Raw genomic sequence first — 24,526 nt, 5'->3', positions numbered from 1 at the left:
GAAGCAGCAATGTGCATTCCTCTAAACAAACACATCCTCTAATTACTGTTTTAAAGGTGATCTCACTTAGGAAGAAGCAATAGAAAATAATTTTATAGGGTGGGACACATGTCAAACTGGCACTGGCATGAAAAAAAATGTCTTGAAGTTGTAACAACTTGTCTTTATGCTTGACTTGCTGCATTGCTTGCCCTGAATTTAGTAAGATCTTGGGTGTGATATTTCCTAGGAAAGATTGTTATCTCAGGTATTAATGTCTGTCCAAATTGCAAAAATGGTGTTTTGCTCATCAGTTGGCCTTCGCTTTATGGTTTTTGCTTTTATTATTTGCTTCTTCCCATGCATATTTTAGCAGGTGAGTGCCTGTAGTGTCAGCTGAGCATTGAACAGGGCTCTCCTGTCAAGGTGAAGACAGGAGACACTATAGCCTAAGTTGGAAGAGCCCATCTATGCAGGAAGGGCTGTAACGGTCTCTTAACAACCACACACGCGGTACAGGGGGGTATTCAGAACACACAGTTGTCAGAGTTGTGTCTTGAGGAATGTGCAATAAAGACAAGCCAAAACCTCTTAGTAATTAAGATTGCAGTCAACTTTCATTATGAAGCCCAGCTTCTGATCCTCTCTTCTCTCTCTGGTCACAGCTTACAAAATTTTTAATTGGCCTCAAAAATGACATATTTATTTTCAAATAGTCTGTTTTGATTTCTGCAGCGTGAAAAGGAAAATAAACCAATTCAGTCTTAGTGACGGACCACAAAATGAATTGGCATTTGTTAAACTCTTCTGTGTGTTCTTCTGAAGCTGCCATCCCTACCTTTACCTGCCATTGGCAACGATGCTGAGAAAGTTATGGGTCCTCTGCTCTCCTCTGTGAGGGATAATAATGACAGCAGCTTCAGTTTGAGCTCACTTTTTGATCTCCCTTACAGCATGTTGGAGATAATGACAGTATATTTACTCTATATTATTTTTTAAGTATCCCTTAAGAATTTCCCAAATGCTATTTATGCTTTCACTTTCTAAAAAAATCTGAAATTATTTAGTCAAAAATCAGCTATATTATTTAATGAAGTTGCCCTCTAGTGTTCTAAGTTGAGGTTCTTATTTGTATTAATCTTTTCTGTTGCTTCTGTTATGTGTTTTTTGTATATAAAACCCTCTTCCTCACACTCTGAGAGTGTCTCCATGCCTGGAGAAAGCAACCATTGCCCTGAATTTAGTAAGATCTTGGGTGTGATACTTCCTAAGAAATCATTAGAAAACATCCCAACATACAAGATTCCTACAGTCCATATTAGTAACGGAGAGAGAATAAAGAATTTATTTAAAGTTCTTGCCATCTGATTTGTTCTTTCACGTTTCAACAAAGCATGTGTAATATTATCACAGACTGCAGCCACAACATCATGGCAACATGTCTGGGAATGGGCCAAACATACCAGCACTTGAGATACCAGCCTAGGCAGATACTCAGCAAAGAGCACAGGAATATAAAGAACAGAGAAGGTGGGGAAAAAAGAAGTTTTTAGCTGTACTGCACTGTATGGATCAGTACAGTTCACCACCAGAAACCTGTTTACACTTCAGAAAACAAACACTTGTTTAAACAATTTCCTTCCATTAGAATTCAGTCAGAGGCTTCTTTGTTCAGACTCTCCCAAGATGGTTGTTTATTCTTCATCCAAAAATACTTTAGTTTCATCAGAGGGAACTGTAGTATGCTTTGGCTAGCAATAACTTGAGTTTGCACAGTAAAAAGTTGCTGCGATAATGGCAATAAATGGTGATTTTAACAAATGCATGTTCCCTTTTATAAGTGGGGTTGCTTGTGGTAGGGCAGGAATTGTGTGCAGGCTGAGGGACGTAGCTGTTTTTGTATGAATATCATGCCTAACTGAGTTTACATGTTTGATATGATCCTGTCTGACTCCAAGGAGATAAATTAAGTTAGGTTCTCAGAAGGGAAGTAATTAGACCATGAAACAATGGCTCTATGATAAGGCACTATGGCAGAAAATGTCCTTGAATAAACAGGGAGTGGAGGGAGCTCTTAGCGGAGAAATACAAGTTTCCTCTGCTCTCAGCAGATCAGCAAAGCTAAGACTTCTCAAAATTAAAATAGCAGCCGAGGGGGCTGCTATAGATCTGACAGTCCTGGCTTTGGGGAGAGAATAGGTTGGTTGGGGAATGGTGCTGTCAAGAAATCTCCATCAGAGGTAGATGCTGCGAGGAAAGTCCTCAAGGTGGGTGAGCTCCAGGCTTCAGCCTTTTCTCTTTCTTGTCACAGACCTGCTGTGAAATAAATAGTGAAGTTATTTCCTACAATCAGTGTCCACAGAAAAACAAGGCTGAGAGGTGCCGAAAGTAGAGGGACCATTTGTGTGAAGGTGCCAGGAAAACAAGGAGTCGGCACGTTGGAGTTATGGGGCAAGAGGGCTTAACCAACAGCCTTCAACCCAGAGAAAGGTGGGAGAAGTGAAAGAAGTGCTTGACATGAATTTACTTTTCTTAAATGGAGCAAATTCCCAGGCCTTTGTACTTACTGAGACACCAGGTTTTTTATTATTTTGCCTGACCTTTAGTTAAACAAATAATAAATGCTACCACAAGGAAATACTGGATCACCCTCCTTTGAAATTATCTGATACAATACCTTGTTTGTTTGGAGACTCAGGCTTTAAATCTCTTCCTAGTTACATTAGTTTTACATTTGTTTAATTATTTTTACTTCAACAATGTTGTTTCTGAATTAAAATCTAACTGGATGTAATCAGCTATTAGTGTGAGCAGCTTGCAAACAGTGCCAGCGGGATGCTGAAGGTTTTTTATGTGGATCAACCAGAGTATCTGGCAACTTAGGATTGTGAGAAGCAATGGCATATTTTCTGTACAAATGCCTTAAAGTAGCTATTGTACCATCTTATCAGGTTTACATGAGGTATGGATCCCTACAGAGATGGGTATTGCTTGATTTTTCGTTGGATGAAAGTTGGTATCACCACTGGCATTATGCATGGGAGGGATCCTCTTTATCAAACAAATTATTTAAAATAGGTTTTACTTCTAAAAAATTAATCGATATTGTAAAATGTGTAACAGTCTCCATTTCAAGGGGAATCACCTGGATATCATAGGTTTGTGTGTTAGAAATCCATGAGTATTTGACTAAAAATATCAGGCTGTGAGTGAGATTTCTCAAGGCAACTTGGAGTGGATGGTTGTGCTGAGGCACAGGGAAGTAGGCACTTCTGCATCAATTCTGGATTGTGATTTGAAATTCGGTAAAGAAAATGGCCTCTTGATTTCAGCTGCTGGCCTCACTCCCTGCTATGGATGGACACTTCATCCACACCGCCACTCAGCTTGTTTACAAAATGATGAAAAGTAAATCCTGGTTTGAAATGGAGGATCAATGTAGTCAAGGGGTTGTAGTGAGAACAGAGGGTGTGCACAGATCTGTCTTGTTTTACACTGCAAACCATCACCACAACGTAATGCACCAACTAGATCAGGAATTGCCAGGTTTCTGGCAAATTTAACAGAGGTGTTAATCATCTTGCTTTTGGAGTTATAAAACATAGGTCATACACATACCTGCTCAAAGTTTGGAAGCTAATTTTAGACTTCTGTTCCTTTTAATATTTTTTTGGGTAGGCAGGGTAAGCAAGGAAACATTTTAGTCTTGGAAGAGCTTAGCAGTACTTGCTGGAGAGTCATGTTCTAGCTTTTTCTAACCACCTTTAGAAATGCTTTTCATAGATAATAACCTCAGCAGACATGGATGAACTCTGGAATTAGGAAGCATCTTATACAGCGGGTGGATTCATCCTGAGAGGCAGCTGACAGAGTTATTTTCAGAAGGCAAACTCCTTCCTGGGGGTTTCTGCAAGGGAGGGGAAGTTTTCAAATGGAGCTGTGCTCCTTTTCAAAAGGAGCTCTGCCAAGTCAGCATATCCTCAGGTTGTTCTGCTTAGGCCCTGTTCCCAGCTGGTATATCTTTCTCAGTGGGTGCTGAGAGAGATCTCAGTTCCTTTTCAGGCTGAAATCCCCTCCCTTGGTGAATTTTTTCACTTTCAAGGGCCATTCCTACTTTAATCAACTGAAAGTTGAGTTCCTTTGGGCCATTAGGCATATGTGTTCTTCCTCCCAAGAGAACTGTTATTTTGGTAAAAAAAGAGATGGAAGTTGTTTATCTGCAGAGCTCTTTGGCCGAGTCCCACCTTCAAACTGCAGCATTGTTTTTTGGAAGGAAAAAGGAAACCCTGAGAGCCAGGTTAGGATACAGATTGCCTCCATGTGTTTCGAGGCCTGTGGAAATGATCTGTGGAGAAAGCTGGAAGCCTGAGGGCAGCCCTTCAGAAGGTTGGGTGGAGATACACATAGAAGTAGGCAAAGGCAGTGCCTGAACTCCTGTCCTGGGTCAGGAGGAGACTACACCATCCTATGATCACCCAGTTGGGACTTGGAGCAGCAAGATCTTTGCTGTGCTCCATGTCTATGTCCTTTGCCTTATAGACATTGCATTAGCAGCAGAAAGATTCCTGACAGCTAAAAGCTGTTCAAATGTGGTGCGAAAAGAGTTCACACCACAGGGGAACATGTGGTATGAGGTGCAGGCAGGTGAGAGAGCACAAGGAACTGAGAAGATCATTAGAATCATAGCATGTTTTGGGGTGGAAGGGACCTTTAGGATCCCCTGCAAGTCGAACCCTCCTGCCATGGGCAAGGCCATACAATACTGGCCAATACATCTTGTCACCTTTAAGAAAGGCTTTTAGAAGCCTAGAACAGTGAGAGAAGGGATTCAGTGATGGCCACCAGGAAGATAAGGAGTAGCTCCAAAATGTGTGGCCATGCACTTATGTAACAGGCAGCACAAATGCACTTGGTTGAAAATCAGTTCTTTTCTTTATGAGCATTGCTACATTGTTGGAGGCGAGAAATTAGATAAGATGGGGGTAGGCTAAGAAGGTCCTTAAAGATGCAGATGAATGTGTTATGTTTCAGGGAATAGACAGTGAATAATGCATAAATGTGCACAGTCCAAAACGTGGACTAGGAAAAATGCTTTGCAGCAGAGTGAGTGAATGAAAGGCCAGAGCGGAGGAGATTGCGGTAACTGAAACTGCGTGTTTGGGACTCTTCTCTTCTCTTTCATTTACTCCTGATTGCTGCCCTGAGCAGGATCTCACAGACAGCACAAATGGAAACACAAGTCTTGGGAAGCTGTGTGTGACCTGCTGTCACTGCATGGCATGGCTGGTGCAAACAGCAGCCGCTGAGATGACTTGAGACAGAGATCAGGGGAAGACAAGAGCTTTCCACCTTCAGGTGGGCTTCTGAAAGAGAGTAAATGGATGTGGGGGGAGGCAGCTGAAACAGAGGAGAAAATAAGACATAAAAACAAAACCGGAAATGCAAACAAAGCAGGAGTAACAATTAGAATAATGAGAGATTGAGTGTTTTAACTGTTCACACTGAGTGATTAAGTACTGTGAGATTTGACTGATTATCTACTCAGAAGTGTATTTATGTCTGTCAAAAGCAAAATGGCATGTTAGAAACAGAGCCTCACCTGCCCCACCTGTATCTGGTATGGAGTCTGTAAAGCATAATTCAACAGCCTATTAATCAAAATAATAACAGTGAATTGTGTCTGAATTAAGCACGCACATGACTGATGCAATATTAATTGCTCAGCAGATATTGTACATGGGATTACTACAGTGTGACTTTACTGATATTATAAGCCTGCTTTCAGGTCGTTGAAACCTGTCTGCCCCTTGAGGAGTCTCCTTCTCCCTTGGCTTGAATATTATGGTGTCATAAGAACCAGCTCAGATGTCCCACACTAGCATGGTATGGACTAGGTCAGATGTGAATAAAGACACAAGGTTTGGTTATCTTACCCTCTAAATATCTGCAAGTATATGTCCTCAGGGTAAGAATTGACACTTTTCTGCCCATTCCAACTGTCTGATTCCACTTGGTTATACCTTTCAGAAAGGTATATAAGGTGTTAGGCAGACATTCCTTGCTGTCTGGTATCTCTGAAAGTTTCTGGCTGGTTTCTTGACAGTAAGTTTGTGCCTCTCGATGTGCTCATTAGTTGGCATGAAGTCACACATCAAAGCCCAAATGTATTTTGGGCATATGGATTCATGATTTTTTTATCCTAAACATTTCCAAGGTACTTTTCATAATGTTTGCTGGTAGCTTGTGTGAGCTTGAAGCCTGAGCATGTTTCCATGCTAACTCCAGCTCCCTCTGAAATCCTTATAACTTCTTAAACAAATTCCATTGGCTTTGCAAACTTTGATTTTTAGTCCTAGATCAAGGGTGGATTTTTTAAAAAAAGAAGGAACAGTGTTTCCAGTCACACTTCAGAGCTCTATGAGTGGGGAGAAATGTACTTTTTTCCTGTATACTTGGTTTGAAGGTCATGATTTCATAATGAAAAATGGTTGAAGTTAGGAGGTTAATGGAAACTCAGAGCCAAAGCATTAACTCAGCAGGTACCTTCCTCCCTCTTACCATCCTATTGAGAGCACACAAATGTCCTCCTGCCTGGAGGAAATAATTATTTGTTGTTATTTCAAAATCCCACCAGAACACAGAGTAACATGATAATGCAGTAATTCACAAGTTGAAGTATAACTAGATGGACAGAGCAATAAAACAGGGCAAAAAGGCTAGGACAGGATGCCTGTCAGGATGCTACTCCAACGCAGTTTGGATTTAAACTTCAAGGGGCGCCGTGCACGAGAGCGTAACACATGAGACTACACATAATTGATAAGGACCTGTGCAATTCTAGGTTTTAAGCTAAAGCACAAATTAGGAATTGTATAGGAACATCTGTGCCTGTATTTGTGTTGCATTCGGAATTGAGATATTCTGGAAATTTTATTCCAAACCCAGCTCTTGAGAGATCACCAGATCGCAGATGATAAGACCCGTGAGAATGTGTACATTCATCTAGAAATGAACTTCTAACCCCTTTGGTTTGTGATGCTAATCACAGCACCGACTACTTTCCCAGTAGTTTCTACTTGTGCTCAGCATCTATGAAACACTGGTACACTTGCAGTTTGTGACAAGACATTGGATTTATTGATGCCACATAAAGCTGAGGTAATGACAAAAAAGAGAAAGGCTTGATGACTGTTTCATGATGTATCATAAATAATGCATCATTCCAATTAAGCAGACAATAGGTAGGAGTGAATGCTATAAAATCACACCCCTTGGTTTGTAGCTCCTTCTTCTTGTGGGAGCAGCCAAGCATTGAGTAGCCTCAAATTCTGGGCTGAAGAATGCCTTCATCCCAAACACCCAGCTCAAAATTGACATACCCCATGTGAAGAAAGATTTGTTGTATTAGGGGTCCTCCAGCATCATCCTGACAAGCTGTAGTGGCAGATGCTCTTTAAACAAGGTGCAGCTTTAATTTATTAATTCAGCATCATCTGTGGTGAGCAACACAGTTTTTATCACAGCAGAGGAGAGGGTGATATTATCAGAATGCCCTGTGTCCATCAGCACTAAGGTTGCATTTCGTACCATTTATTTTAGACTTCATCTAATAGCTACCTTTCATTCTAAATGCCTTGAATTAATTAGATGTATTGCTTAGGAAAAAATGAGTCACCATGTGTGACTTGTATGTGTGACTTGGCTGCATAAAATATTAGAAATCTATAGCACTGTAGTTTATAAGTCAGTTGGTTAGAAAGCCTTTTCTTGAATGGTGTGAAACAACCCACTTTTTCATACTGATTTCTTTTTAGTTGTGTGAATGAAAACAAGGACTTGACAAAGACAAATCTGCTATCATTGTCCTTTGAAGTACATTTATTAACTCTTGCTTTCAAAGTATTTTCATTCCCATTTCAGCTTCATCATGACTTGCAAAAAGTCAATGGGCAGTGTTAAAACCTAGCTGGAACAGTGGAAAAATAACCACATGTCATTGCAGGATTGCTCTTTAGCCCTACTGTTCCTACAGCTAGACATGCATTTATTTTACATGAAGGATTTGCTGTCTTTTAACACTAATTGCTGCTTATGACATTAATATTCTGCTTGTTACTGTCTGAAGTATTGGTGTTGTTAACCTCCATGCTCTGGATCAGGACAGTGCCACAGTGACATATTTAAAAAGCATAAATTCCTTCTGCAGTGGTTATTAGGGATTTAAAACCATGGAAAAATTCCAGTCTTCCAGACCTTTAATGCCTATATCACCTTCCGAAATAATTTAGAGATATATTTTCAAGATATTTAACTATCTGAAGATATCCGTGAGGAAGTCTGAAAGTGCTTTGATGCTTAGTTGCTGTGGAAGTTACTTGCATCATAAGGTACCTAATAATCTTTAGAAAACTCATCCTTAAGAGTGGGTGCTCTTAAAAATTATACTTCCATGCCATAAGAAAAGAGGGAACTGCAATTTAAAGCACTCTTTACTGGGCAAGTGGCTGCAAGTATAGACCTGGCATCTGGTTTAAACTCTTCTGTTACCTCTCCAAAGGCACTCTGGGGACATTTGTGAATTCGGGTTTCTCTCTCCTAAAAATAGAAACCTATATGTAGGGTCCCTATGCTCCACAGTGATACAAGTAGCAGGGATAAATGAACTTCAACACTATTTAACTTTTAATTAGACCCCCTTTATGATATCCTTTGTAAAACTGGAGAGATTAGGTTTCTCAAACTTATTCTCACTTGGTTAAAACCCAATTAGCTGTTATACACAAACAAAATGCATCCTTATTAACAAGGATTTCTGCTAATTATATTGTTCTGGTTAAGTGACTTTCCTGGCACTTGGTGGTTTGAGTTCAAGTCTGCTTTGGACTCTTCAGTGATGCTGCCAAGATGTGAATCCAGCCAAGTGAGATCCCCAGCAGTCTTGCCTGATTAAAGATTCCAAGATTTGGCCGAGCTGAATTACTCCACAGTTAATTCTGTCCATCACTGGGAGTTCTCTTTCTCTCCCTCCCTCTGCTTCTTTCCTGAAGACCACGTGCAAAGCAAGCCCAATAGCAGTGGAAGTAGGGGACATATTTTTGTCTCTAGTATCTGGGAAGGTTGAAAATAAGACAAGCTTTAACATCAGTAGCCTTCACTTAAGCTTTGAGAGGGCAGGTTCTGTTATGGAGGACTGGAGCTGTATTCTCTGTCATTACCAGCTGTGCAAAGAAGAGGCTCTGGGACTTTCAGGAGTCCCATTGCTTTCACACAGGTGTCAGGAGAACTGGATCTGCCTTTGAGTTTGGTTTCCTACACTCTGTGGTTGAGGACAGTAACTCATAATGAACACAGAGTGATCTCCGAGATCAATCCCCCGCTGTGCAGAGCTTTCCCACTTACTCTTTTATGGTATAGGGTGTATGTGACTCACCCGAGGGCTATTGGCACTTCCCACAGGCAACTGGGGGAGCAGCCTTCTGTGTAGGAGTGTCCTAATACAGTGATGATGAAATGTGGAAACCTGCCTAGCCTCTTACTTATCCTTCTGTCTCAATAAATAAAATAAATTGGCTTCCCAGTAACTTGGTGGGAAGGAGGGAGTTTTCTGACAGGTTGCTGGTGATGAGTTTGTCATGTGGCTTGTCCCTGCAGACCGAGTGTTTGAGTCAGACCTCTGCCTAGATGCCAGCTAAGGATTTTCCAGGAGCCTCAAGAGAGCTGTGCTCCAGCATCCCGATCTGCTGGACTTCCGTGCTCCCAGGCAGGCAGGGTGCAGGCAAGCACAGCTGAGGCACAGTGGCCCTGGTGATAGACAAATACAGTGAGACTTGATCAAGACTCAAAACCACACCTGCTAGCAGAAGCAAAGTGGTTCTTACTGTACCCCTTACACCCCCTACACAGGGTCTCTGACTAATTTTGGATGGCATGTGCTTTTCCTCGCTGTAGGAGACACCTGCAATGGGGCAAATATGACACTGTTGGCTGCCAGCATGGCACTGAGGAACTGTAATCTGCTTTAATTGTCATGTGCTCACTCAGTCTGATGGAACTCAATCAAGCCTTGTGATTTTCTAGGCTGCCCAGCAACAATTTACAGAGTTGAGCATGCAGAAGACTCATCAACTTCATTGGGGAACAAGAAATTTATGTTCAGGGTGTCACTTGTGCTTGGTTGCCCATTTACTTTTCTGCTTCTCTTGTGGAGAAGATGCAATTTTGAGTCATAAACCTCTTTGGATATGCCTGTAGAACATAGCCTTGCTTCCTGCTGTGAGCCAAAGTGTCCTTTTGGTTACATCACTGTTTTCTGAGTGCATAAACCGTCTCCACCTTTGTGCTGTTACTTGTCCTTATCATCAGCAGTACACCCAGATGCATTAGCTTTTAGGGTAACCCAGTAGCTAAAGATTCTGTAAAAATCACAGCTGGGAGTCTCAGCTCTGTCACATCTGGGTGACAGCTCCATTTATTCCCCATATGGTGGAATGAAATCCCTAGTTTTGTTATATCTTTCAACTCTGCTCATCCACATAGGCATTTATCCATGTTTTTGTGCAACTCATCTATACAGGTGTGTGGGTGTTATAACATTCACCCTTCATTAGCGTGTATTCAAACCAATGAAGGAGATAATAGTAGACAACAACAACCCTGTGTCTGTGTCAAATGGGTATTTCACGGATGGCAGAGCTTTCTTTTCAGAGGTGTAGTATCTGCTGCCAGGTTTCAGATGTAAATGAATGTATGTGTACATTCTGCACTCATCGGAGGACCAGGAAGCCACAAAAAGAGTGTTATACCAGCTATTCAGCTCTTCATTCACTGTAAACTAATAAGAGCTTCTCATTTTTGTGAGGCAATGTACAAGGATAGTTGCTCTGACTGCAGCCAGATCACCCTTCCAAGAGTGTCAGTCTTCCTGTTTTTCAAGGGTTTTGCAAACTCAGGCTGCTTTTATGTTCATGGAACCCCTCCAGAGCAACCCTCTGGAGCCCAGGAGGTGCTCACCACCTTTAACTGCATGTAACTCCTCGTGTGTCCCAGGCAAGGAAGTGGGAATCAGCTCTAATTACTGGCTGCGCATGTAAATCCACAGTTTCCACACTGCAAAAGCAGGGCTGCTGCCAACAGCTAAAAGATGGTGCACTGTTTTTGTCTGAGATAAATCCTTGCAGACACTACTTTTATCTTCTTCACCTTTAATGATTAATTCATCATTAATACTTGCTTTGATGTGTTTCAAATTAAACAGCCTGGAGGTTTTTGCTCAAGCTTTGCAAGCCTTTTTGATCGCTGCCAATTTGGATACATGGATTGGAAACCATCATTCTGATGTCTTCATCTGCTTTTTGTGGAAATCGGGGATATTTCTGAAATCAGGGGTGGCACTGACACAGGGATATTCCTGCTGCCTTGAATGGGCATTTCAGAAGGTTATTTGGGGTTAGTCTTCTCACTAGAGTTGCAAGTTACAGCAATAGAAGATCCAGAGCTTTAATTTCTTTTCCATGAATGGCTGCAGAGCAGCATTCCCATAAAAATGCTTGAGACAAATGAACACAAGGTCAGCACCTAAATTCAGGTATATTATCTAGGAATCACTCATGTTTATTCTCAAAGTGCCTATATTCATTTGTTACTTTTTTTGGTGAAAAAGCATGAATCCGTGCTGGAGAAATTCAGCCTTTGTCTGAGCTCTGCTGTGATCTGGATACAAGGCAGAAGAGGGCATAACCTCAGCTTGTGTCCCAGGGAAGCAACAAGCATGTGGGCTCACTCCTTGCATGCCTAATGGGCCTGGCACAACAGCTGGAGTCAGCTATTGTTTCAGAAATGGTCAGGATGCTGTCCCCAGCATCCCTTTTGGACCATGCTTGTTGGCTAGAAAGTACCTCCAGGAGGAAAATACACATGCTCAGGACCTGAGGAAGTTCATACAACTCTCTCCCCTTCCCAGGAGGGAACCAAGTTTTAAGATGAGCAAACAGTCCCCACTTTTTCAAGCTGCCCTGTTGTGCAGAGTGGTGCAGGAAGGCAGATTGCAAATATCCCTGCCAGTGAAGGAGCCAGACCAGTCTCTGCCCACAGGATCTGGAGAAATGAACAGAAAGGTTACTCTGCTAGGAAGTACAACATGAGGTAGGGCACGGATCAGAAATTGTGAGGTGTATGTGGGTAGGTTTTGTCACAGCCAGTTAGTGTTACAGCTGCTTAACTACACAGCTCAGGTTTCCAGCTGTGGAATGTCTCCAACTTGACTATCACCATGAAATCTCATGAGAATGTTTTATGCACATGGTACATAAGGCTGGCATTTGTTATAGAAGGCATGCAGTGCTGGGGAAGAAAGGCCATTGAAATTGTTGGAAAGATTTCTGGGTCTCCACTCTTGAGTAAGAGGAGGTTACAGAGGTGATGGGTAGGATCTGAAAAATAGAGAGAGTTCAGGTTGTATAAGCATGAGATAAGGTGTCCTGGCACCTCCCCGTCCTTTCTCCTCTCTCTCCCCATGTAGGCCCCAGAGGAGGCAGCTGCACTGGCAGCAGAATTAGTCAGCATCCTGCTCAGACACTGGCTCAGGACAAATCCCATCCTGGTTCATTACTTTGCATACAGAAAATTACATGCCTAATTGAAGAGTTAAATCGTGAAAAAACTAATCTGGAAACAATATCAATTTTAAAATCATCACCAGCTTTCAAGGCTAATAGAAGTAGGTCTTTTGGTGGGTGTCTCTCCCATGAATTTTGGCTGTTCCGGCTTCCTTCAAACACCTGCTCTGAGCCACTTGCTGCTTGCTACCAGCACTGGAGCTTTTTATCACAGTCTCCTCTTCAGTTGCAGCTGAGAGAAGGTGTATGAAGTGACTCATCCCTCCATGCTTACCTTTGTGTACCATCTTCTAGGGCATCCAGGGTCTTTCTCTTCTAGCTGGTTTTCCAAAGCAGATGAAATTAACCTGACAGAAGCATAAAGATCTTAAAGATATTAGTAAAGACAATAATTTCCTTCTGTGTTGTGAGCAGTCTGTGTTTTGAAGCCCATATGTGACCCCAAAGTTCAACTCCTTGGCCTTCCAGCCACAGAGATTTAACTAATTTGGCTGGGCAGTCAACATATGGGCACTGGAACCATCTGGCTTTGAGGTGGAATTAGCCCTCCCTTTCCCAGTCATTAGATTGAGCAAGGCGAGATGTGCAATGTGGGTGGGAACAAAAGGTATCACAGTGGTAGGAGATCAGAGGAGGTCAAAAAACACCGTCTGGCTAGGGGACATAGCACCATTTCTATGTTTCGGCTTATAAATATGAGTTCTCTTTCATTTTTAATTCAACGGAATATTCAGTACTGAATCCAGAAAATCTCCTCCAGCTCTTTTCAATAAGCAAATTAAACTTATAACTTCAAAAAAACCCCAGCAATCTAAATGCAGTAGGAGAGAAAAAACAGATGTTTTAGCTTTGCAAACTCTGTAGGTCTACCTTTGCCAAGCAACTGACACCTGCCTGGTTTTGTTCACATCTCTCCTCTGTGTCTAAGCTGAGGTTTCTCTATGTTTCACATTATTTGCATGTGTGTTTGTGGGTGAGAGAGAGGAAGACTGCTGATCTGAGATGGTGGGGACCAAAGCCCTTTCTGTAGCCACAGAAGGTGTCACCACTGCTGTACCAGGTACTTGCTGGCTGCTGTGAGAGGACAGTGTGGGGAACATGAAGTAGCAGAAATTAATCTCAGTGTCATTAAACCTTCCACCTTTCTTCCAAAGTGTCTTCTTTCTGTCTGCAAGAGTGTCCATTTCAGGGGAAGGTGGTTGACTTAGTGACATCAATCTGGTAGCCTCTTATAATTTGAACCCTTGAAAGTCAACCAGACACGTATGATGTGAGGCACCACACTCTCCTCCCTCCCTTTTCTATCCTGTAGCCCCCAAAGACCAATAGTGTAGCCGGCAGGACCAGGGCAGTGATTGTCCCTCTGTATTCAGCACTGGTGAAGCTGCACCTCCCATCCTGTGTTCAGTTTTGGGTCCCCAAGACAAGAATGACATCGAGGTGAGACAGTACAAGTCCCATGGACAGCATCAGTATTTGTAGGTTTTTCTGGGGGAGGAATGGTGGGCAGAGCTCTGCCGCAGTCAGCCAGCCATTTCCAGGATTTCCAGCCATCAGTTTCCTTCCCCATACCAACACCTGCAATCTCACCCCTTTCCCCTCTTGTCAGACTTGCCACAGTTTCCCCTTGGGAGCAGGCTGGTTTGTTCCCATGTGTTCTTGCATCATTCTGAGCCATCCTGAAGACTTTTTGGTAGTTTTCTTTCAAGTGTAAAGCAATCTGATATGATCACTCTGTGTGAACATGTGTGAGACTATCCTGTTGAAATTATTGACTCGTTTCAACCAAATAAAACAGCTGAGCAAAGGTAAGTTTCCAGGATCATCCAGAGCAAAAACTGTGATTTAAACATTTCCCTTGGTCAACTTGTGAATTCATCAACCCAGGAACCCTCATGCTGCTGGTAAAACTCTCTTCAGGGTACGTGTAGAAATAACAGAACATTGATTCTCAAAGACATTTGGTTACTCAAAGCCACAAATCCTTACAGACTCAGGCTTTGTTAGTTCTGGCTTTCACAAAATTATTCACGCTTTCTTGTGGCATTTTATCCATTACACGTGCTGTTCATGGAGGTGCAGCATTAAATGTCATATCTTGCAAATGTAACAGTGACTTGGAAAAGAGCTGTTGTGGGGGGAACCTGCCCTACTTACATGACTGTCGTGTTTGCCCAAGGTTTTTGAACAGTGTTCTTCTTACTGATCCCAGTTTTCAGTGTTAAATATGATAGATGTTAATGTAAGTGATTCAATTGTAGTTTATAGCTGGTGTGTTTAACATGCTCTCCTGGCAGCTCAGCAGCCAAAGCAACAGCAATGTCTGGGTTCTCTGCTTTTATGTGTGCAGAGTGCTACCCCTCTAATTAATGATCCATGGCAATACACAGTGGGTTTAATTTCAGCCCTTTGGCCTCTGGGGTGGTCAGGAACTGGCAGAGATGTACAGAAAGCTCAGTCATTACAGGATTTAGTTTCCCTTATTGTACATCAGCTTCCAAATTTCAATCCTTTGCTTCCTAGAAGAAATATCCAGCTAAAGCCCATGGAATATATAGATTTTTAATTTTTTTTTTTTTTTGCAAATGTTGAAGGGAATATTGTATATTAAAGCTAGTTCTGGGCCCATGGAGCTTGTGCCTTCTTGGTGGCAGTGGGTAGGACATGATGTCTCTGTGCTGGCCAGTGGCAAGGGAGGATTTTAGCGTCACTGGGGTACCATGCCACGTACTCGTCACCACTCCAGTGCTGCAGCACTCCCTATTTGGTGTGATGGAAACTCTTGTACAGTGAGGAAATGCTACTCCTGGTCAAGTTGGGTCTTGTTTCGGGGATGTGTTTCAGCTCTTTCAGAGGTGGACGTTTCTGTGTTTCTGAATGCTGTAGCAATCAGGGGGAAATGACAATTCCCCTATCAATGCCCTTGTGCAATGGCTCCACAGCAAGCAAAGAGACCAGTCTGTGCTTGGGGATCTGCCACAGATCAAACACTCTTTCATCAGCCCTTGTTTGCACAGCTGCCGTGCCCAGAAAAGTCACTTGAAGTCCTTGGTTGCACAGCTTAGTTTGCTCCTTTAAGGCTCGGCTAGTAATGTGTTAAAATATTGCTCAAGTGCAACATTGCCTTCATTCATGTTGTTGACACCTTTGTAACACCACAGGGCAGAATCATAGACCTGAAAGGCTGGAGGGGAAGCCTGATAATTTTGCATGGTTGCATCGAGCCCCATGGTTTGTGTCTCTCTGAGGCACAGCATCCAAACCAGGGCTGTTCTGAACATGGGGAACCCATCCTTTATTTTCAGAGTTTCCTACCAGGTTAATCCCTCTTCATGTTTTTGTGTATACTTAAATTTCCCTGATTCTCATTCCTGGATTTACTTTCCTCTTTTTTTTTCCCCTGGATTGCAGCATCTCATGGGCTTTGTAGGATGAAGAGTCTGGAGTGTAAAAAAGCATTAGCCTCTCTTTATTTATATTTTTATTTCTAGGCATCTTGTTTCTGTCTAATGGCCTCAGAATATTCCTGAAAATGAAAAAAGCAGTGGCGGCTGGAGGTGTCATGTGCCCTTTGTGTCACAGATGGAGGGATTTGTGGGGACACGTCAGGGTGTGGGACACACAAGCAGCAAGTGGTGTTTGCCAGGAAAGGGAGGGAGCATCAGGAAAAATAGCAAGTGTGATGAAAGGGAGGTTAAAAGGGTGGTAAGGACAATTTTCCTTAGCTGGATGTTTCCTTGTTCATAACAATTTGAGTAATCTGATCTAATTTGCTTTAACTAAGTCCATGCTTTGATGTTCACTTTCAGGGCTTTTTTTATTTCTTTGGAAACAATCAATGGGAACTGCTGTCACCCCAGTGCATGTCCATGTCCCCTCTGCTACAGCCATAATTGTACCATCATGTACTTCAATGGCATCGATGTGTTGCTTTGTGCAGAGTTAATCCAGTGCATGTTTATCAGTTGCAGTGTGGGAGCTACACGTTGGGAAAAGGGGAGTATGGACAGGGAGGACAGAATGAAGAAAAAGGCTACAAACAAGTGGGGTTAATATTGTTTCTCTGAGATGGGAAGGAGAAGGGGTGGAAATAATATGGCCCATTGGTTAAGATAATACTCTGGGACTGAGGCACCTGGATTCTTGGCCCTCTCTGCTCCCTCCTCTCATGAGAAATCTTCAAGTTTTTCTTCACGGTGCTTCCTCTTTTGTAAAGTGAGAGCAGCACCTTTTAAAAAAATTAATCCTGTCAGGTCTCGAGGAGATCAGACAGTCTGGTGAGTATTTCTGCTGGGCGAGCTCACCGGGGAGGCTGCGTGCAGGCATTTGGAGGCTTAGCAGAATGAATCCTCTGAACCTTTGAGATTCACTCGGTGCTCCTGGTGGGGATAAAAGTGGAGTTAATTAACCCATTCTCAAATCCCTCCTGATCCGTGACCATCAAGTAGATGCCACCGCACAGTGCTTTCCTTGGCTCTCGATGTACCCAAACATCCGTGCAGGCTTGAAGTGTGTGTCTGGCTGTTACCTGCACGTCTGGCACTGCTGATCTGCTTGCAGAGGAGTGGGACAAATTTGCCCCATCCCCATTAGCCTTTGGGGTATCAACAAAACAATGCGATGCTACTACACCCAATTTCCCAAACCCCAGGGTGCTATTAAAATGAACAGTGTTCAGCCTTAATTATTGTGTATCCAGGCTGTACACGATCGCTTGCTCGTGCTTTAAAGTGAAGAAAGGACCACACAAATTTCTGTGTGAATTTCTGGAGTGAGAGGCAGAGGAGCTGCAGCTGGGCAGTGACCTCTGCTGGGAAGCCCACAGATGCTCTGGTCCAGCTTCAGTAACACCCCCCCCAGCTTCATCTAACCTGTGGGTTTCACCCCAAGAGATTTCCATGTTGCTGGGTTTTTTTAATTTTAAATTCCATTTTCCTTTTGATAGCTTGCCATTTGAGAGTCCATCCAAGTAGAGAAATGCTGTGCAGGACAAGCGACTTCATTTGCAGGTGTGAGACGTGCACTTCACCAGGGATATTAAACACTGTGTAACACCACAATTAAGGCCTTGCTGGTCTTGGGGAGGCTGAGAGAAAGTGGAGAAAAATGCCTCCTCTCCATCTCAGCAAGCCCCTTGAGCGCAGCACCCACCAGTGTGGTGGCTGGTATGCACAGACATCACCTATGAAAGGGGCATCTTCTTCCAAATGCCTTCATCCCTATGAGACGTTGCCCTCTGTGTACTTTGGGGGTGATTCAGCTTCTTCTGCTGCCGCCTTCTAGTTTATATTTACTGGATCCCACATGCTCACATCCTGCATCTGATTTGACAGCGGGGCAGATTGGCTCAATACAGAGGACTCTGCAGTGGTGGGACTAAACCTCTTCTTCCCCCCCAGCACTGAGCAAGTTTATCTGCCTTCTGAGAGCACAGTGGTGCAGTGCCCATTTGGTTTGCAAATCAGGAAGGGGAGAGGGTCTCGCCGCAGCCCTCAGCGTGCGGTGTTGCATGTCTGATGAGCTCTCCTCTGGCCTCTGCCTCCCTGGCTGTTTGCTCTGTGGGTAACCCACCCACTGGCCGTGTGTGTCACGGTTAGGGGTTGCTGCGGCTGCCTCAGAGGGCGTTTGGGGAACCTCTGAGGTTCTCAAAAATAGAAATGCAAAGCGTTAATATAGGCAAGGTGAAAACCGTACCTCTGAGTTGGGGGCTTTAAGCAGATAACACTGTGGCAGATTGTTTGTGTTAAACTGCCCTGATCGTGGTGCTGGGAGGAATACAAACGATCATGTAAATGTGCATGTGTGTAAAGGAAAATGGATAAATACATATAATAATTTTCATTAAAAGTAACTAATTGCTTGAAATGTCATTCGTAACGTACCTTCAACTAACCTAAACAAGGCAAACCAGCCCTTGCCCTACCTAACCCTTAAGGGACCAGGCACTAGACCTGCACAACAAAATAAACACTTCCTAACACATGTGCTGTGTAAAGCCAAGTAGGTGGTGTATTGGTTTCCTGTTGCAAATAATAAGAATTTAATTTGCAATGCAGTCTACCTGGAAATTTTGCTAAAATATCATGGGATTTTCCAGATATTTAGGTAGAGTGAATAGCCAAGTCATATACTTGTTACTCTAACATCCTGTAGTGCATTATATTTGAGTTTGCTTATTGTTGATGTTAAATTTCCTGTGTGTGAAGGTCATTATATGAATAAGCTTCTGATGACTATGAGTGTAAATTCAGGTCAGTCATAATCTTACCAGTGAATTCAGAGGAAATTAAATTAGTCTGTGTACTTACAGTAAAGATCCTGCTGGGCACAGGGGATCTTCTGCTCTCAGCATCATCACGCAGATGTTAGGACATTTGGGACCACTGAAGATAAGGCCCTGATACATGATTAAGCATCTTAATTAAGCTACTTGAACCTAGACATACGTAGAGTTTTGGATTTGCTGACAATGCATGTTTACTTTCTTTCTGAACATGTCCATCTGTTGCGTAATGAGTGGCCTCTGCTTAGCATTTTCCATCTTTCTCTTAAAATGATTGTCTGCAATTGGTGTAATTAATATCCTGCCCCTGGGGTTGTACTGGTAGTCTCCTTAGGGTTTGCACAACCTAAATGTATCCTTTGCGCATTATTTGTAAGCATTTAAGGACCAAACCCAGAGAGACGTTGCTCAACTGATTAATTAGATGGGTGCTTGTGGAGATGATTTTTGTCTTTAAAGCTAGTGTTTTGACAAGAGGCTTGGTGGGAATGGTGAGGATGCAGAAAACCCATTGGTTGCTTGGAGGTGTTGCACAGAAAGCACCCAGTGCTTAGCAATGCTGCAGGGAAATTCAGGTGTGAAGACCCAGCTGGACATCAGAGCTGGGTGAATTTGGTGTGAAGGAGTGTGGGGCTGTCATATGGCTGCTGCCTACTTGTGCCAGCTTCTCCACAGAGTCAAATCCCTGCTTTCTCCCTGCCATCCTACACCCTGCCTCCATCACTCCCCTACACCCTGCAGCAAAGCTGTCCTGAGAATTTAACCTCCAACCAACCATCTTCATTCATCTGAACTTCTAACGCCTCATATACTTAACCCTTACACATTTTGCCTTTGGAGAGGATTGGAAGAAATTTCTCTGAATGATAACAGTATTCTGGGCTGTGAAGCACTTCTGGCTGTTTACTTCAGTTGGAAGGGCCTTAAATATCACCGAGTTCCAATCCCCCTGCCATGAGCCATACCTTCCACTCGACCAGGTTGCTCAAAGCTCCATCCAGCCTGGCCTTGAACACTTCCAGGGATGGGGCGTTCACAGCTGCTCTGGACAGCCTGTTCCAGTGACTCACCACCCTCGTAGTAAAGAATTTATTCCTAACATCTAATCCAAACCTACCTTCTTTCAATTTTAGGCCATTACCCCTTGTTCTATCACTACATGTCCTTGCAAAAAATTTATGATGGTGAATAAAACACTGACAATAGTGCCTAACTAAAAATAGCTTTATGTTTCATAGTCATGTAAAAAAAATTAAAATCAGTATTTCATCTTATCTTATCTTGTGGTTTTTCAGGATCAAGCATGAAAACATAGTTGCCCTGGAAGACATCTATGAGAGCCCGAACCATTTATATCTGGTCATGCAGTTGTAAGTACTGAACCTAATGTATTTTTTGTGTCAAAATTGCCACCTCTTCTTGTTCTGGTTTTGTTCTTTAACCCAAAAGATGGGGTACCTGAGAGGTATTTGTCTAGTGTGCTACAGACTGCAAAATCCCTGGTGGGTGGTTAAAAATGAATCTCCAGTTGTAACGGGCTGAGTTGTTCTGAAATTGGGAATTAAATTGTTTTGTGATGAGTGTCACCCAAATCAAACCAGAGCAAAGAGGAGATGTTAAAGGGATCTGAACAGGCTTCATATGTATGGAGTTGCCAAGGTTTAGTTCTCTGTGTCCCAACAGGGACCCGCTTTGTACTGTGCCCAAGGTGACCCAAGATGCCACCATGTGCATGGGTACATGGGTACTGCACTTGAAAGAAAGCATCATCCTTAACTCAGCAACAGTGGTAGATCATATCACTATTCCTTGACACACCTCTCTCACCAGAGCCCCTCTTCTTCCTCATTTTCCCCCTCTGGACCTGAGAAAATCAGGATCCCATCACATGCATGATACACTGTAGCTGACCCAGTCCTCCTGTCACATCAACCTGGCAGGAAGGTAGGGAGGGGTAGGCAGATGCTCATAGTGCTTCTATTTTTACCTCATTCTGAAATCAATTAAAAAACATGATTTGAAGTTAAAATTTCCTCTTACCAGCTCTAGCCTCTCTCTTACTCAATTGTCAGATCACATCAAACAAGATCAGAACAGACAGACAGGGCAGAAGAGTAAACTACAGCTGGGAAAAGCCAGATATGCCATAGGGAAACCTGACACATCTGACAGAGGCAGTTCTGGGGTTAAATACCCCAGAGAAAGCTGGGGACTGTGCTGGTCCCTTGTCTATTGGTAACAGTTGTTAGAAGTTGTTCTGCTGACAGTGTGGGAAGAATATGGGTTTTGTAGCCCATGTTTTAGTTCAGAGTGCTGTAAAAGAACTTGTATAGGAACATCAGTGTTGTACAAATTCCAACAAACCAGCTGGATTGTGGGAAGTACTAGTTTTGTGATCAGTTGTTTTACAAATCCTTGATTTTGTTTAATCTCTTTAGAAAAAATAAATCGATATTATTCCTTCTTATTAGCTTGTTCAGTGTAGTGTAACTTTCACTTTCATAAATTCCTTACATCCAGATCTTTGGTTTATCTGAAATATAGTTCTGTAATCATAGGTGACACTGAATATATATCTTGGTATAAATTTCTGCTTGCTCACAATTCAACACTGACTAGAGAATTATCCCTTCTGTTATAGCTGTGCTTGTAAACCCAGCTAACCAATTTTCCGAGGGCCAAGCATTTAGCTATTCCAGAGGGATACAGATTTGCTGATGCCCACCAGGATAAGATGCCCAGCTGAAGCCATCAGCTGGAAACCCATCAGCATGCTTTGGGGTGGCTGCTCTGAGCAATTCCCAGCCTCAACAAAGAGCTGTGCCTTGTGTTACAAGGTAAACCAAGAGCACTGAACTGAATGCAGGGCATAACCTTTCTGCAAGTTCTTGGGAAAGGGCTGTGTTATCCCCCGGTGGAGAGGACAAGAATGCCAGGGACTCACCTCATTGCTGTGGGTGTTGCATGAAGGATGGTGCAACCTCTGCACTGCCTCTGAACTTTCATCAGTAGTTGAGTTTGGGATCAATTGGCATCAACAGCTGGGCAGCAACTCTTCAAAGTCCAGAAGGCTCAAAATCCATTCTGCATGCCTCTTTTCATGGATTCCTGTTTGGGAGAAGGCATGTACAGATAATTTCTGGTTTCCAAGGTAACACCAACTTGTTGATACAATAGCTGTGAACCATTGCACAGCATGAAGTATCTATTTGTTTACATTTCTGCCCTATTTATTATTAGATTCCTTGTGGGTTTTTTATCTTCTCATTTTTGTGTATTTCTCCTAAACAACACAACAGTTGCCTACATTTAAAACTTGGGTTCTGATATGAAGCAGAAAGGGTTCTGATCAAGCAGCTTTCATGAAACAGCATTTAGAATATAAAAAAAGGGTGGGTAAAATCAGGGCCACTCAAAGGTCAGTATCATGGGCACAGCAAATCTCAAATCCATATGCCCTTCTCCCTGGGTCCTCGCTAAGTGAACTCTAGCTAATAGTTTCCAATGGTTATTTTGTGTCATGGACAGCATTTTCATTACCAACCTTTAGAGCACTCCTTGCTATGTTGTGGAAAATCCACATTACAGCCCTTGTGCATCTTGCAGCACCTCTGTGGGAGAAGGCTTTTGGAGGTAGACCAAACCTCTCTGTTTATATTTGTCCTTGGGTACATCTACTTTTCCATGAAAGCCACGCTTGTTAGCAGGCCAACTTGAAGCATAAATATCACACCTCGTTTATTCTGTCAAAGATATGGGCAAGTAAAGGTCTCAGTGTCTGTGCTGGAGTTGGAAGAAAGGGAGGTTAAGAGGCAGCTGTCCGTGTCTACTTGACACTTAATTTGTTCCTGCCAGGGCCCCTGGGAGCTCTTCCCAGGATTACCTAGCTCTCGGTGAATCTGTACTGTGTGTTTCCTGGCATGTCCATGGGGGAGATAAGGACTCTGGCTTTGGTTTCACCACCTTGTTTTCACATATATTGTATACAAGCCATCACAGAACAGTTCAAACTGAGAGGTAAGACTAGAGTACACCAGAAGTTCAGGTTGGAGATCCCCAAATTTGACAACTCAGAATTTCATGTGCTGTCTCAAAGCACTATCCTGTCCCTTAGAAAGGGCTGGACTGTTTTTTCTTTATTTATTTTCCAAAAGTGCAAGATATTCCAACCTAGAGCCTCTAATTTTGTCAAGATTGTGGACAATTCCTTGCTACCTTTCACTCCAAGCAGTATTGCTCAGCTTTGGTATGAGGTGGAGTTAGGGGTGCAACTGCAAAGCAGAATACAGATGTAGGACAATCACTGCCTCTCCTGTGATGATTCTGCTAAAATTTTTCAGGCAATATAGAAAAGTGTTGTAGAACATCTGTCTTATTTCCATGACGATAATGTGCTTTCCAACCAAGAAAACACCTGCTCCTTCCCAATCTTGAATTTCCTATAGTACTGTTAAGACCTACACAGGCAACAAAGACAAAAACTAAAATGAAACTCTGAAAGTTTCATTCCTTCTGGATGCTGAGATTCCCTGGAGGATACTGTAAAAAAACAGGGGGGAAAAAATTGCTTTCAGAAATAGAAGTTTTATGAAACTGTATTTTGGTATAATAATAAGCTCTGTTAATGAGCAGTTACAGGATTTTTGGTTGCTATTGTTGCCACTTTGTAAGAATTACCATACTGTATCTCCTAATCGATCTACCTTATTTCATCTTGTCAGTACAGGGAAAGATCATGATAATCTGTTGTGGTTAGTGTCGTCAGATACTAATGTTTCATTAGCATAATCAGCCTCTTTGTGTATTGATGATTCATTTTCTGTGTCCTGGAAAATCTTGCATAAAAATGGATTTACATAAACACATGGAATCATTTGGGTTGGAAAAGACCTTTAAGACCATCTAGTCCAACCATTAACCCAGCACTGCCAAGTCCACCACTAACCATGTCCTCAAGTGCTGCATCTACACATCTTTTAAATACCTCCAGGAATGGTGACTCCGGTACTTCCTTGGGCACCATTTGCCAGTGCTTGACAACTCTTTTGGTGAAGGAATTTTTCCTAATATCCAATCTAAACATCTTTTCCATCTGAGTTTTACGGATCCATTTGCAAACGCTGTTTCTGAAGGTGCTGCCTGGGGAGATCGAAGCAGATTCCCAAGGTTTGACTCTGACTTCATCTGTATTGTTCACCTGCATTGAAGCGTGAAGCAGCAAAGTTTGGTTTCCCAGAGATTTTTCTGTAACCTACACTAGTCAAAGCCACAGGAGCTGGGGCTGCTGCCTCTCCAAAAGGAGAGGGGGGGCACGTTATAAATCGATTAAGACAGTAATTTCATTGTTCTCCTTTATTCATCCATATTTCCTTAAAATATTTAGGAACTTAATATTTTTGCTATCTCTACCCTTCTGTCAAAGCTGGTTGAAGTTTATCTAACAGGTCAGAAATTACTAAGGGCTGGAAAGCTGGGATGGAGAGTCAGTGCCTCGCTGCCTTTGGAAAACAGGCTAAAAATGGGTCCAAAAGGCACCTCCAAAACTGACAGACCAGGCTTGGAGAAGCATGCAAGCAATGATCAAACCAGAAGACCCACCTCTGGGTATCACTGCATTTGTTTTTCACAGTCAAGAACATTGCCAAATGCA

General features: G+C 42.7%; 1 protein-coding gene across 1 annotated transcript in view; it reads left to right on the top strand.

Moving 5' to 3' along the window:
• LOC108493834 (calcium/calmodulin-dependent protein kinase type 1D-like) overlaps positions 1-20,425 on the top strand; it is a 38,591-nt gene extending 18,166 nt beyond the window's left edge. Inside the window, exon 3 of the mRNA XM_017807718.1 lies at positions 20,172-20,425. Within this exon, the coding sequence (XP_017663207.1) occupies positions 20,172-20,250 (79 nt within the window). The 3' untranslated portion in view covers positions 20,251-20,425. The remainder of the gene's footprint in view (positions 1-20,171) is intronic.
• The last annotated feature ends 4,101 nt before the right edge of the window (positions 20,426-24,526 follow it).

This window comes from Lepidothrix coronata, unplaced genomic scaffold (genome assembly GCF_001604755.1).
Source record: "Lepidothrix coronata isolate B3197 unplaced genomic scaffold, Lepidothrix_coronata-1.0 Scaffold20, whole genome shotgun sequence".
Classification (NCBI taxonomy): Eukaryota; Metazoa; Chordata; class Aves; order Passeriformes; family Pipridae; genus Lepidothrix; species Lepidothrix coronata.
Note: the sequence above shows the minus strand (reverse complement) of the source record. Positions and strands in the feature narration are given on the sequence as shown.